This window comes from Calonectris borealis, chromosome 1 (genome assembly GCF_964195595.1).
Source record: "Calonectris borealis chromosome 1, bCalBor7.hap1.2, whole genome shotgun sequence".
NCBI lineage: Eukaryota > Metazoa > Chordata > Aves > Procellariiformes > Procellariidae > Calonectris > Calonectris borealis.
This window is the reverse complement of record NC_134312.1, coordinates 152,941,989-152,955,617: the sequence shown is the minus strand read 5'-3', so window position 1 is coordinate 152,955,617 and position 13,629 is coordinate 152,941,989. Positions and strand designations below refer to the sequence as shown.

The following is a 13,629-nucleotide window of genomic DNA, read 5'->3' as shown; positions in this document are numbered from 1 at the left end:
CGATTAAGTATTTTGCAACTTTTTCCTAATTCATCAGCTAACGTCAATGAAATAGTTTTGTCTTCTTTCCACAATGCTCTATGAAAGATCTGAATTAACTGAGGAGATGCCTGACTACATCTAGAAACAGTAAGGCTGATAAACACATCAAAACGTACAATATATTTATTGGTTAGCATATATTAAACTTTAAAAGGAAAACAAAAAACAACCAAAAAACCCCAACAAAAACACACCTACCAAGTGAACCCACAAATTTTTTCCTGATATGGATATATGATAATCCACTATAACTGTTTAAAGACCACAATTAACTCAAACATTTTTGGTTTTTAATTATAAGTCAGGGAAATCACCAAAACATTACTCAAACAATGCCTTAGCATAACAGGGTCTTAAGCTAAATAATACAACTTAGGAAATAATATGTTTCAGTAGTACTAAGTTTACTACGTTTTTGGATGTCAGAAGCACACTTGGTAACTACCCATGTCAGGGTAGATGTCATTGTAACACTTCTGTAACTGTAACAAAATTCTCAAAAAAAACAACCAACCAAACAAAACTCCCTGCATGAAAACTCAAATAATTGGAGGGGAAAAAACCCCAAACCACCACCAACAAGAAAATAACACCTTTAGTTTTCAAAGCTTGACAGTTTAGAAACTACAAAACTGTCTTTCCCAGCTTTTGATAGGAAGACATTTCAGTATTGTAAGTTGGGCTATGTAGAAAAGTATCCCCCAAGTAAATTTAAGATTAACTCCTTAAACTGCTAAGATTTTAAATCAATGCTATTTTTTAAGTCCTCATCCAATGAGTTGATAAAAAAAAAATTAAAAATTAAGCCTAAAGAAAACTTTTTTTTTTGGGGGGGTGTTAAGCCAAGATCTCTTCCACTTTTCCAGCCAATACAGTGGAATAAATGCTAAAATGCAGCAACAAAGTTAATTTAGCAAGCAAAGATTTATACCAATTAAACAAAGAATTACACCCATGGTATAATTTAGGGTCCTTTGAGCAGGAATAACAAGTAAATATCTGTTCTATTATATGACAGATCTAGTCCTAAGACATGTAAAATGCATTTCTTGTATATTTGGGGAGTAACTGAAGAACTGAAGGCAAAAAGTGCACTAGTGTGTGAATCAGTGGAAAAATTCTGATGGATTTCAAAAAGGACTGTTTCATCCTTATCATGTTTCACGTCATCCAGGTAACTAGGAACAAAAATGAAATTGTTGTTTTGATAGAGTTGCTGGATAAACAGATAGGAAAACCAACACAAAGACAGCACAGAAAATGAAAGACCTCTCATCTCAAATTTCAAACACAGCGTAATGTACGCCGCATTCTACAGGCCCTGCAGGACAAAGGAATTCCTTGTTGTTGCGAGGCCAATGACTCAGGTTTAAGCCACATATGAAAAAAGGAAAGGTGCTTAACCAAACCTTTTATTGTTTTCTCTGAAATCTTGTGAAGGTTTTGTTCAAGTTTACAGCTTTACTTAAGTGTTAAAGTGCTAGAAGTGCAAAGGTGTGCTGCTAACCAAAACACAGACATAAAACTGACTTTCTTTCGCAAAAGCCAAGTGGTGCAGTTCGCCACTGTTAGAAAATGATGAATAATAAATAACATTTGTGATTTTTTTTTCATTTTAGATATTCTTAGTAGCATTTATGAATTTGTATATATTTTTGACCCAGCAATCTCTAAGACTGACATGCAAGGAGCAAGCAAAAGATTTAGATATGTATATATATGTTATATATATTTATATATATATATAAAACAAATCAAAAAAGTGATTTTCTAGTTAAGATTTTTTTTCTTCACAAAGGAAGTGCTACAGTGTTGCTGATTCTTTGTCCCTACACAATTCATTACTGCGTAACAATGAAATATGGAAGAATGTCTATACTTAAAATAAAACACATTATGTAAAGAGTAACAAAAAAAGGTGGAAACGGTATCATAAGAACAGGATAAACAAACAGTATACAAAGCATGCCATATACTGCAATTAGAAAAGTACATAAAATCATAGTTGAGTAATTGTTACGAGTTCATTTTTTATAACACGAGATATATGGATCTCAGCAGGAGCTGGTAATGATTCCAGCCCGCTCTGCTCTGACATGTAATGAACAATGCACATATTCGTGTCAGACAGCCACATTTCAGAAAGCACTGTTACCTGGATCACATACATTCTTATATTTACATGACTATCTTTTCCTTTTATTTTTTCTGTTCTTTTTAACAATGCTGTAAAATAAAAATAAACGGAAAAGAAACAACTCTGCCTTTAATCCACTTCTCTGTGGTCTTCCCTCCAAGCCTCTTTGAACAAGCACATCACTTTTGCTGTAATATGCCAGCACAAAGGATAAATTAAGCACGGAGTTTCCATGAGTAGTTTTTGAGTTTTCTTATTTGACTGTTTTGTCAGACTCCTAGCTGTAATGTTATCTGAAACGTTTTTGATTTGAATTTATAGAAATACTACTATCTTTGAACAAAATTACTCCCCCAAATATTATGTAAGAATCATATGTATTATTTTGCTACACAAAGTGCATTGTACATATACTTAATAGCACCCACTGGCAATAAATCAAGTAAGTTGCATAATAAGCTTTACTCTCCTTTCCATGTAGCTGACACTACTTCCTCATGATAGCTTTAATTTCCTATTGTGAATTTACTTTAAACTCTACAGGAATATCTACAGAAGTTTTGTACCGAACATTAAAAGCGTTTTAAACCTTTTTCATTTTTACCACAATACCACAAACACAGACTGAGAAGCAAAAGCTAGCAATCTTTCCTTAAAAGTCCTTGAGAATGGCAGAGGGAAAAGGAGAAACACCACCCAAACAAAATAGGAAAAAAACAAAACCCACAACAAAAAAACAAGCCTTACCTTTGTATCGATTATACAATTGTTCTAATTTCTTCCTGTCTACTGAATTTTTCATGGATTCTTTGTAGTACAAGTCTGGGTTCTGGAAGTAGTTGTCTGTTGCCACCTCTAGTTTCCATTCATTCTGCATTAAGCAGTATATAGCAGTCCGTTCACCAGCCTGGGTAAATGCCATAAACTGGCGGACCTTGTCCTTCTGAGACGATTTAAGCTTATGCTTTGGGATGCAAAAGAAGCAGGAAAGCCAATGAAGCTAATCCAGAAGTTTGTTTCAGCATTCTACTACTAACGCCTATGTTTAAAAGGTTTTAGTTTTCTTGTTGATGACAACTTTCACTTCAGAATTAGAGGAAGACAAAGCCTTGTTCTTCTGCAGTTAAAAAGACAGCATTTTCTTCTGAAAATTGAAATGACAGCATCTATATATACATTTTTAGCAGCACATATTCTGGCAATAATAAATTTGTATTTCTGCTTTATTGCTCACATATGCACAAGTTTTTCTGTTCTGTGACAGCAGTAAACACAAGTTTCATCATATAACAATATGGTCGTCTTCTGAAAATATGCCTAGTGGTTATACAAACAAGAAATTACAAAGGCACAACTTATAAATTCTCAGATTCTGTATAAGTCCTTCATACAGGGAGAAAATCTGCTCCTAATATTTTTTTCCTAATATTTTCCTACGAACAATGACCAATGCAAAGTTTAATCATTTTAAGTGATCAGATGAAAAAGACAGAAGCATTTCTCACATTTTTACGTTAGAAACCATTGCCAAGAGAAGACATAGGACAACAAGAAAATAGATAAATCAGACATGTCAGAGATTTGCTGAATGTTACAATGGGACTATAAAGTTGCTGTAAATGTGATCTAAAACTTGGATTAACTCTGAAAAAGTTGTTTATACTATTAATACGTTAAACAACAAAACTGCCTATTATAGTGGTATACAGGAACCAGTAAGATGTTTCTCTTAATGGCAGCTAATTGCAGCAACCATATCTACACAACATCCCTAAACTTCTGCAAAACCCAAGAGGTGGGAACAGGGATTTTAGAGGGAGCAAATTTGCTATACTCAACATTATTCTTTACATGAAGTTGGAAGAAGGAGGAGATAGCTTAAATCAAACTCTCTTTTTTATTATATTCTGATACTTTCCAATTTTGTTAAACCATACTTAATACACGTTCTGGGCCAACAATTAAGCTGAGAAATTTCTCTAAGTTTCTCACTATTGCTTAAATCATCAGGTATAATAGGAAATTTACTGGTGTCTCAAATATCAGGGGAAAAAAATGAATCCTGATTCAGTGAGCAGTAAGCAGTAAACATAGGACCATGTTATCAGTTTACTCGTTATCTCTCGTACACATACGGACGGTGACATCTTGACTACAGATGGTCCTGAGAACACGCACATCATGTGAACAAGATAAGGAATTTGGTCTTTCCTACAAGATTTTTCAATTTTATATGAGAAGAAACATGTAAATTTTCTTTTTATACAAAAAGAAACATGTGAAGTGGGAAAACAGCTGCAAAAGTAACTGCAATGTATTTTGTCAAGAAAATACTCAATAATCCTTTAACTGCAAGCTCTGTGTGACCTCCCCACCCCTCCCCAATTTTCATTAAGATCTAACTATGAGAGTCTCTCTGCATCAAGATCTTCCTCAGTTACATAAACTTCTTTTCAGCAACAAACTTGGCGATGATCACTTCAAAACAGAGGCCTCTGACAACAATTCCAAAGTAAAACCCACGTCCTCGTGCAAGTCTACTTACGCCAGGCATTTAGGGATATTTTCTAGGTTCAAAATGAAACGCCGAGTCATTTGAAGAAATCAGAGAGAAGAAACACATTCGACTACCCAATCTACTACTCCGCCATGTACTCTAGTTTCTACTGTTGTGTTTGACGCCCGGCGCAGCAGCCGGCGGCACCCGCGCACTCTCTGCAGGGCAGGGGCAAGGTCTGGAAGTCGCGTTTCTAGCACGACTTCTCACTGACGGAACCCAAGCAAGGCGGTGTACTTGGCACCACGGCACGATTAAGTCACGTTGCAGAAGCCCTCTCAAGGCGGCAATGACCCCCTACCGCCAGCCCCAAGGCAGCGCTGAAGTGGAAGCGGCGCAGCCTGCGGCGGAGGCACCACGCGCACCCTTCCCCGCGCCGCCTCCTCCCTCCCCGGCGCACCCCTCCCTCACCCCCGGCCCCGGGAAGGGGGTTCGTGCCGCACCTTTCCCACCGCCTCCGGCTGCGCGGCCCGGCCGGCTACCGCCGCTGCACCTGCCGCGTCCCGGGGCGGGGGAAGCGGCCAGGCGGGAGGGACCCGCCCGGTGCCGGAAGGCGGGGCGGCGGGACGGAGGGACACAGGGCTCCGGCAACCTGCCCCGCCAGCCCGAAGCCCAAAAAAGGGAAAGGTACGCGCCGCGCCGGCTGCCGGCGCTCGAAATACCCGCGGCACCGCCCGCCAAGCCCCCTCCCTCCCCCCGCGCCCCCGGTGACCTTCCCCGCTCCCGGCCCGGCGGAGGCGGGAGGGCGACTCCGCACGGTGCGTGTGTTCCCCCCGCGGCCGCTCGCCCCCCCTCCCCCCGCCTGCCGCCGTCCCCCCCCCCCAGGCAGGGGAGCGGCGAGAAACCGCGGGGGGAGGAGGGGGGGGGTGGGCCGTTCAGCTCGCTGGCCCCGGCGGTTGGGGGTTCCCCCCAAATTTCCCTGCCTGCCTCCCCCCCCACCCCAACAACCTACCATTTTATCACCGGCGCTTTGACCAACTTCACCGCCTGGCGCCGCCTCTCGCGCAGGCGCGCACCGGCCCGCCCTCGCTGCCTATCGCCGGTCGCGCTCGAGGGACGAGGCGCAAAGGCGGAGCGCGGGGTCGAGGTTCGAGCCCGGGGCGCCGGCGGAGCCCGCGGCCCTCCCTGCGCCGCCGAGCGGGCGGGGGCGGAAAGCGACGTCCGCCGGGCTGGGGCGCGCCAGAGCAGAGACTACGCCTGCCGGTGTGCGCCGCGCAGAGAGGCCGGAATGGGACGGGGGGGAGGAGGTGTGTGTCCACGGTTACGCTTCCCATGACACGCCGCGAGGAGGCGCTCGGACTACAGCTCCCGTCTGACCCTGCGCTTAAAGGTGCCGCGCCGGCGCTCGGTAACCGGCGCAGGGTGAGGGGGGCGGGAGAGGCCGTTGGCAAGGACGGAGCTCCTCGGCGCCTTCCGTCAGCGGCTGTTGCTCCCACCCCCCCCCCCTTACCCCACTGCTCGCGGCGCTGCGATCCCGTCCTTCCGGCGCTCCCCTGGCCGCTGCCGCCCTCCCTCAGGTGAGCGGGGCGGAGGGAGGAAGCCGCGCCCGGAACCGGCCGCTGCCTCCGTCTCCTTCCCCTCGGCGGCCAGGCCAGCAGCTGCCCTGAGGTGGGCGCTGGGTGGTTGTCGGCGGCGGGGTGGGGGCTGCGAGGAGGCGGCGGCGGGTTTGGTCCTACTGCCACGGGGCTGGAAAGTTGAGTGCCGCTGCCGGGAGCACCGGCCGGGCGGGCTGCGGGGCGGCCGCCTCCCTCCCTCCCTCCACCGCCATGAGGGGGCGGGAAAGGGGCTGGTCGCACCCGCGCTCTCCTGATCTTTCTCTGTTCTCTCCATCCTTTCCCCCCCGCCCGCCTTCCCCAGGGAGAGGTACCGGCAGGCGCCGGCCGGCGAAGAGAGGCGGCGGCGCAGGGAGCTGCCCTCCGGCTGCCATCGCTCGCAGGTGGGTGCGTGGCGGAGCAGAGGCGCCCGGGGAGTCACGGTAGCGGCCGGAGCCCCCGCCTCGGCTGCCCGGCGGGTCCTGAGAAGGAGCTTCTGTTGAGAAAACTGGTGGGTGGCGGCGAACTGGCAGGTGTGGAAGGACCCGCAAGCATTTTGGAAGAGAGGATCAGGGTTTGCATTTGAGGTAGGGTCTAATATCAGCTTGGTGAAATGCGGTACTACGGTATCGTGTTCAGGAAGGAAAAATCGGGAAGGCGACCTGCAATCCATCAGAAAACAAACTGTGCTTAAAAAGGACTCCAAACGACAGGCGTTCCCTCTAATTTGATGATTACTGGTGTATGGAGAGGAGTCTGGTGTTGTGGTTTTTTTTTCTCTTTATTTGCACTCTGAAGCACATCAGATATGCGAGGTCGTTATTCCCTTAAGAGCTTTTCAGCACTGCCCCAGGTGCCACTTTTCTAGATAGTTTTTGTTAGCAAAGTAAAAAACGCTGTTACTGAAACAAAACTGTCCTGTGTCTGAACCACGGCCATAAGTTTACGCAGTGCAACAATGGGCAAACTTACTAGTATAAACCTCTGCTCAGAATTTACTTACGTGGTTTGACATGCAGTAGAGTGTTTTACTTGCTTCCCTGCAAACTGAAGCTTGAATATACACTAGGCGTTTTCGTCTCCCTCTTGTAATAGGTTGTAATATATTCAGCAAAATCTCTCCCCCAAACATGTTAAACAGGAAGAGTGTTACTTTGTATGCGAAGAATATGAAGAAATATTTCCCTACATGCCACTCTAGAATTTTGCCAGGTGGTGGGGATTGTTATTTTTTCCTGATTTCTTAAAAACAGTAAACCCTATAGCTTTTTATTAAAGTCCTGAAATATTTCTACTTTATTATTTTATTGAAGTTAGAGTGATGTAGACATGCTTTTGCTACTTTAATTACACTTTCAGTTCTTAATTTTAAATGTTTTAGCTCTTCATGTTGTTAAAGCCTAGCTCATAGTCAGCTATTGATAGCTAAATACTTTGGCTTGTATTTAATGCATTGAAAAGAAATAAACCAACCCACAGACAGGTTTTCTCAGTTCTCTCTGAAACAGAGATGGGAGGGCATTTTAAAAACCGAGGGAGTACATGGCTGGAAGATGCTTGCCATCTTCCCTTCCCGTGCTATATATTGATGATGGCTGGCTTGGATACTTGTGATTGCGGCCGTTACTGCGTTATGGGGAAAGAAGATTCTTTCTTAGGTAGACTGCTTCCAGATGACTATGTCCATACGTTGGTTCCTGATTAAGGCTGTTGGCCCAGAGATCAAGATTGCAGCTAAAGTTTTAGGCAAATACCTGCTCTACTGATGATCTACTAACCCGTAGTGTGTGTTGTGCATTTTTAGAATGCCATGCTTCAGTGATGAATGTATGTTTTGTACATACATTTATACATTGTTATGTATAGCTTTGTGGTGTGTGGGTTTTTTTGTGGGGTTTTGTGTTTGTTTGGTTGGTTTTTTTTTTAAAGAAAATATAACTTCGTTATTTTACAGTAATGTCAGTATTTTCCTGTAGGATCTGGGGGAAGGAAATTGGTTCTTAGTTTTGAAATTCTATCCTGCTTGGTGTTAAAAGCAAATATAGCAGTTTAAATATAGATCTTCAAGTAGCTTTTGGGAAATGAATTTATGAATCAATTGATTTTACTTTTAGTGTTCTTATAACCCTATTTTAAAATCATGAGGATCAATAATTAGCTTTGAAGTAAAATGCCTCAAGGCCATGTAGCCTTTCAGGTGAAGGTCTTTGATCCAAAATAGTAGTGCTCAGAAATCCAGGAAGTTTTGCTGTTATTTCTTTACTGTAGAAATGTTTCTTTCACAAGTACGATTTATAATGTAATCTGCTTCAGTTAAGCTTTTTTTCATTATGGTTTGTATAGTTGAGTGTGTTAATGCTTCTGACGCTGTATAAATAACAAATGATTATGATACAATTTTTTAGGATAGGTTTGAAAAAATACAAGAAGTTTACTGATAGATAAGAAGAATGAGTTCTGGTGCTAGGTTGAAGTACAGCGTATGGCATCGTGGTTTAATATTTTTAATGGCTTTTCTCTCATCTAAGAAGGAGTGCAGATGACTACCATGTGACATGACTAAGTTTTCCATTCATTTTTTTTAAAACAAGATGATCTCTAGAAAATTCTCAACGGGAAAACAAAAAGCTATCAATAACCTTGGGCTGTTTCGTGGTTTTGATAACTGTTGACTGAAGGAATTTAAATACCCTATACATTCTGTTAAAGATCATAGTGTAGGATGCAGTCTTAGGTTTGTTTTCTACATTTGTTTGACTCAATGGCCCAACATTATCATGTTTGATAACTGATGGGTGCTGTCTTGCAGCATAGTATGCGTACTGGAGATGCAGAAACCATGTAGCAGAAAGCTGTGAGCAGTTGTGGATTATCAGTTTCTCCCAACAGCAATAAAAAGTGAAGAATGAAGGCGACTGGATTTATTTCCCTATGGACGTTGGTTTCACTGCCTTGTGGCCAGTTAGCAAATCCTGCAGAACATGAAGATGTAGTAAAGCATGCGATAAAGTTGCACCGTGGGAAAGGAGCTGTTATCACTCAGAAAAAGCAGTGGGTGTTGGAGAGCTGCAGAAAACTATCTGGTCTTCTTCGCCAAAAGAATGTTGTTCTCAACAAACTAAAAAATGCTATAAGAGCAGTTGAGAGGGATGCAGGACTGTCAGATGAAGAGAAACTTTTTCAGGTGCACACCTTTGAAATTTTCCAAAAGGAGCTAAATGAAAGTGAAAACTCGGTCTTTCAAGCAATCCATGGCCTCCAGAGAGCTCTACAGGGTGATTACAAAGATGTTGTTAATATGAAAGAAAGCAGTAGACAGAGACTGGAAGCCTTGAGAGAAGCTGCAATTAAGGTTAGTTCCCCCGTGTTTATTACTACAGTATTAACATTCTTGTGATTTTAATTTTATTATGGCATTGTTTCAATCTGTTTTAATAAAAAAGTGGATCTACGTGAAACTTGCAATGTTTTACTGTTTAAAATGGATTTTGAATGAAGCATTTGTTCTCATTAGTAAAATTAGAAGTAATTCTGGTGTAGAGCTTAAAACTTACTAGCAGTCAATAGTTCTTATTCCAAAACAAAGCTAAGCATAATCATAAGATCTAAGGCAAATATTATGTTAAAGGGAAAGGAATACAAGAAGTGAGTCAGTACACATAGCACAGTTGCACTAGATAAGCCAGTGGGATTATCAGAGTGGAAATAATGCCATAAATTGGCAAAATACAGTTTAAACTGAATGACTTCTTGCCTTTTATTTCTGTATTTGTATAGATGTGGGTAAAATGGACATGCAAAATACGAGATGACTAGATTTTTAATCTCTGTATAGCTTAGCAAGTGCAAGTTTGAAAAACAGTACTTCCAAGAAAGAGCCAGCTGAGATAACTTTACCAAGAAAAGCACAGATGAGTAACAGTTGAGCACAAGTGCTTCATGGAAAGTTTGAATTCCCATGTCAATGCAGACCTGTAAGGGTGAGCACAATCTGCCACTGTCTACTGGACTTGGTAGTGCTCAGACTGTGTACTGAAAGTCTCCCATTGAGAGAAAACATCATTTAATTGATTTGGTATTTAAGTTGCTCTTTTCCTTGCTCTACCCCTCAACCACTGGAGGAATATATTAAGAATTTTCTTTGTTTTCTGTCTTCTGAAAGAAGGGGCTGCCCTTGCGCAAGGGAGCAAAAGAAGGAAAAAAAAATGTAATTGGGATATAGCATTTGAGCTGGGAGAATCTCTAAAGGGCATTTGTGTAAGAGATGTGCAGATCTTAACACGTGAAGATGGAAAGAGATTGTGTGCAAGAAAGGTGTGCAGTGAATTGTGTGCAAGAAAGGCTGGTGGAAGTAGAAGTTGGGGTGCAGACTTGGGAGATGGGAGTGGTCTGTGCAGTGAAAACAAAGACTGAATTATGACAAATTTGCATAGGGAGTAGCCTGGATCTAGGCGTGTTCCAATGAAGTGCTCAATATGACTGATATTGGTGCTTAATGGTAGTGCCAGCCTCTGCTGCATAGAAATGGTAGCAATTGTCATGAAAATTACTTGATTTTCCACCTTTTTTTTCTCAGAGCTCTTAAAATAGCAGGGGTGAAGCTGTCCAGAATCTTCTTTCTCGTTTACCTAATTCTTGGCAACATTACTGTAAAATACTAAAGTAATCAATCCTTGAACTTGAGAATGGCGCTTCCTCATTTTTCTCATAAAAGGAGGCCTGTGTGTATAATGATGTGTTTTAGATGCGTGTCCTGTCAAAACTTTGCTTCTGCAGAGGTGGATTGTGTAGGCTTTTTTTGTATTATCATATCAAGATATTTACTTGAATGAGCAATCTTTTATACCCTTCCTCCTATGTCACGCACATGATTATTTAAGCAGAATATTTGTTGTTCTAACTTTAGAGTTGTTATATAAAGTGAAACAAAGGATAATGGGGAAATGCATGCCAAAAAGATGAAAATTACATGGGATACATTTTTTGGACTTGTTCTTACTTCAGAAGACACATATTAGGTCCAATTTTGCTCCAGTTTCATTTTACTGTAATAATTACTTTGTTGGTGTACTCCTAAGATGTCCTTTCCATTTTTTAAGCAGCGATTGAATGGAAAATACAAATGACTATAGAGGGTGCTGGGCTTTTCCCTTCATTTTATTTCTGTTGAGTTGAAGTATTTGGAAGTCTTTAGTGTTGGGATATGTATGCATGTCTGATGCATTTCTTGCTGGTTCTGCTGCTGGGAAAAGGTATAGCAGAATCATTCATGGTTGGGGGGAGGAAGGAAGCAGCGCTGAAGATAGCTTCTGTCTTCCTTTGCTCCAGGAACCTGTGTGGAAGCTCAGGAAAAAGCAACAAGATCTTACCTACTTTTTGTCAGCTTCTAATTTTTTGGGTGCCTACAACTCAGACATTGATGGAAAAAATAACTCACAAGTAGTGCAAAAATGCATCCTCTTCTGAATGTGCTTTTTTCATCCCTGATTAAAGAGTAGAGAGCAACAGCAACGCTGCGTTCTTAGCCAGCACTGTCCCAAAGTCCTACTTAATCTTACGTCATTTTGCTCATTTGTTTCTAGGTGTTCCAGTCTCCTGTTTAGTGCACAATCCTTATCTGTATTACCTTGCTTAAAAGATTGTTTGGTATGTACCTTGTGATGAGATGTCTCCAATCCCAGTATGAGTTGCGGAACAGTGTTTGTACTGCGATGCACTTCTGATTGTAGCAGGCTGTTTGAGATAAGTTGTCCTTTTCATGGACACCATTCTCTGTGATTGTCCCACTCTACTGCTGTTGACACTAGTCTGTAGGTGAAAACAGAGGTGCCACTTTAATAGACTACAAAAACCTTTTTCTTCATTAATGAAAGGAACTTACAGTTAAACTCAGATATTTCAAAGCTCTTCTACCTTGCTATTCAGAGAAAGTTAACGTCTTGCAAATTAGAGCGTTATTTATTTTTCTGCAGTTTACCTCTAGCTCTGTTCAGCCTGTTTGTCTCAGCTGACAGAAAGGACTGATGGGCTCCCTCCACCCAAAACCTGTTCCATTTTTGAGGGGAAAGAATCTAACCCTTATCAATTCCATCCCACGTTCTAAGTTGTCGCTGACTGAGGAAAGAATCTGCGGTTCACACGAGGGCTGTTTTTTACATCTTTCAAGCAACGTCTGCTAGCAGAGAACAACAGATAGGAAATGTTTCTCCTCGAGGCTGTGCGAGAGTGACTGTCTCTCTTATGTGTTACATAAGAACTAACGAGTTGACATTGGGCCAAACACATTAAGAGGTACATTTTCCAACTCCAGTTATTTTGGGAACGGGGTAATTTTCATCATGCCAGTGTAACTATGGTAATTCTAAACACCAACAGACAGCAATTCTGTGGTTTCATCACAACCAGAGGTATTCATCTGACTGTCAGGATTTCAAAAGGGTTAAGCTACAGTTACAGGTTGTACTGAACATACTCTTGTCTTGGCATCAAGGAATTGATTAAATTATGTGCATGTTCTTGCAAGTTTCAAGGGGAAAAATGTCCATCCACAAACATGCGTGGAGGAGGGGACACTCCGGTTATTTAAGCATAGAAGTTTAGGACCATTTTAGATGCCCAGGTTATCTAAGATATCTGTGTGGGGTAGGCAGAGAAAACACACAACCTAAAGGATTTCTATGTTCTACCTGATTTCTAACTGGGTATGGCAGGGCATCTAAAATGGAGACAGAAACTTGCGTTTTCTGGGAATTCAGTCTGACCTAGAGATTGCTTGTATTTTTTGCCCAGTCTATTTCTTCCCTTGGCAATAATATTGGCTCTCTTAAAGAACAGAAGTAGGGTCTCTCTCATCTAAATCTTTAAAAGAATGTAGGAATGTGAAGCGAATCATCGTATCTTTTTTCCAAAAAACCTCAAATTATACTGTCAATACACAAAATATTATATTTGGTTATTATCTTGGTAACCATGTAGAAGGGGCAGTGTTAAGACCAGTCTTGATCAGTAAATAAAACTTACTTTTTTAGTTGTCTTTTTGAACCTGAAACATCACAACTTTATCAGGGAAGCTACTGAAATATTTTTACACCATATCAAACCATATCAGCATTTTTTCTTTTCTTACTTCTGGAGTCTAGAAATGGATTTCAGGAGTCATTAGTGCAAGTTGACAAGAGGCCCAAACTGCTAAGATGGACAAAGTCAGGTATTTTACTTCTGATAGGAAGAATGCTTCTTGGGAAACACAAGGAGGAACCTCAGCTAGAGTGCTTAACTGCTCATCTGTACTCTCTCCCAACTGCTTTTATTTTTTTGTAGCTGTTTCCACAGTTGTTGTAATTTTTGAAAACCATAAACAG

At 41.9% G+C, this 13,629-nt stretch overlaps 2 protein-coding genes across 24 annotated transcripts in view; one reads left to right on the top strand and one right to left on the bottom strand.

Moving 5' to 3' along the window:
- The window catches only part of DCUN1D2 (defective in cullin neddylation 1 domain containing 2), a 30,616-nt gene extending 24,837 nt beyond the window's left edge, over positions 1 to 5,779 (bottom strand). For 2 of the 15 annotated variants that reach the window (XM_075136701.1, XM_075136715.1), the window contains exons 1-2: positions 5,689 to 5,779; positions 2,927 to 3,143 (exon numbers count right to left, since the gene is read on the bottom strand). In XM_075136701.1, coding sequence (XP_074992802.1) covers positions 2,927 to 3,143; positions 5,689 to 5,691 — 220 coding nt within the window. In that variant the 5' untranslated portion in view covers positions 5,692 to 5,779. Of the gene's footprint in view, positions 1 to 453; positions 525 to 2,926; positions 3,346 to 4,724; positions 5,132 to 5,179; positions 5,267 to 5,688 lie in introns of those variants that run through there. The other 13 variants (XM_075136735.1, XM_075136773.1, XM_075136819.1 and 10 more) reach the window with 12 other exon arrangements.
- Position 5,780: 1 nt separating this feature from the next.
- SLC9D1 (solute carrier family 9 member D1) overlaps positions 5,781 to 13,629 on the top strand; it is a 33,854-nt gene continuing 26,005 nt past the window's right edge. For 8 of the 9 annotated variants that reach the window (XM_075136613.1, XM_075136566.1, XM_075136581.1 and 5 more), the window contains exons 1-2: positions 6,609 to 6,672; positions 9,078 to 9,620. In XM_075136613.1, coding sequence (XP_074992714.1) covers positions 9,174 to 9,620 — 447 coding nt within the window. In that variant the 5' untranslated portion in view covers positions 6,609 to 6,672; positions 9,078 to 9,173. Of the gene's footprint in view, positions 6,254 to 6,593; positions 6,856 to 9,077; positions 9,621 to 13,629 lie in introns of those variants that run through there. The other variant, XM_075136573.1, reaches the window with a different exon arrangement.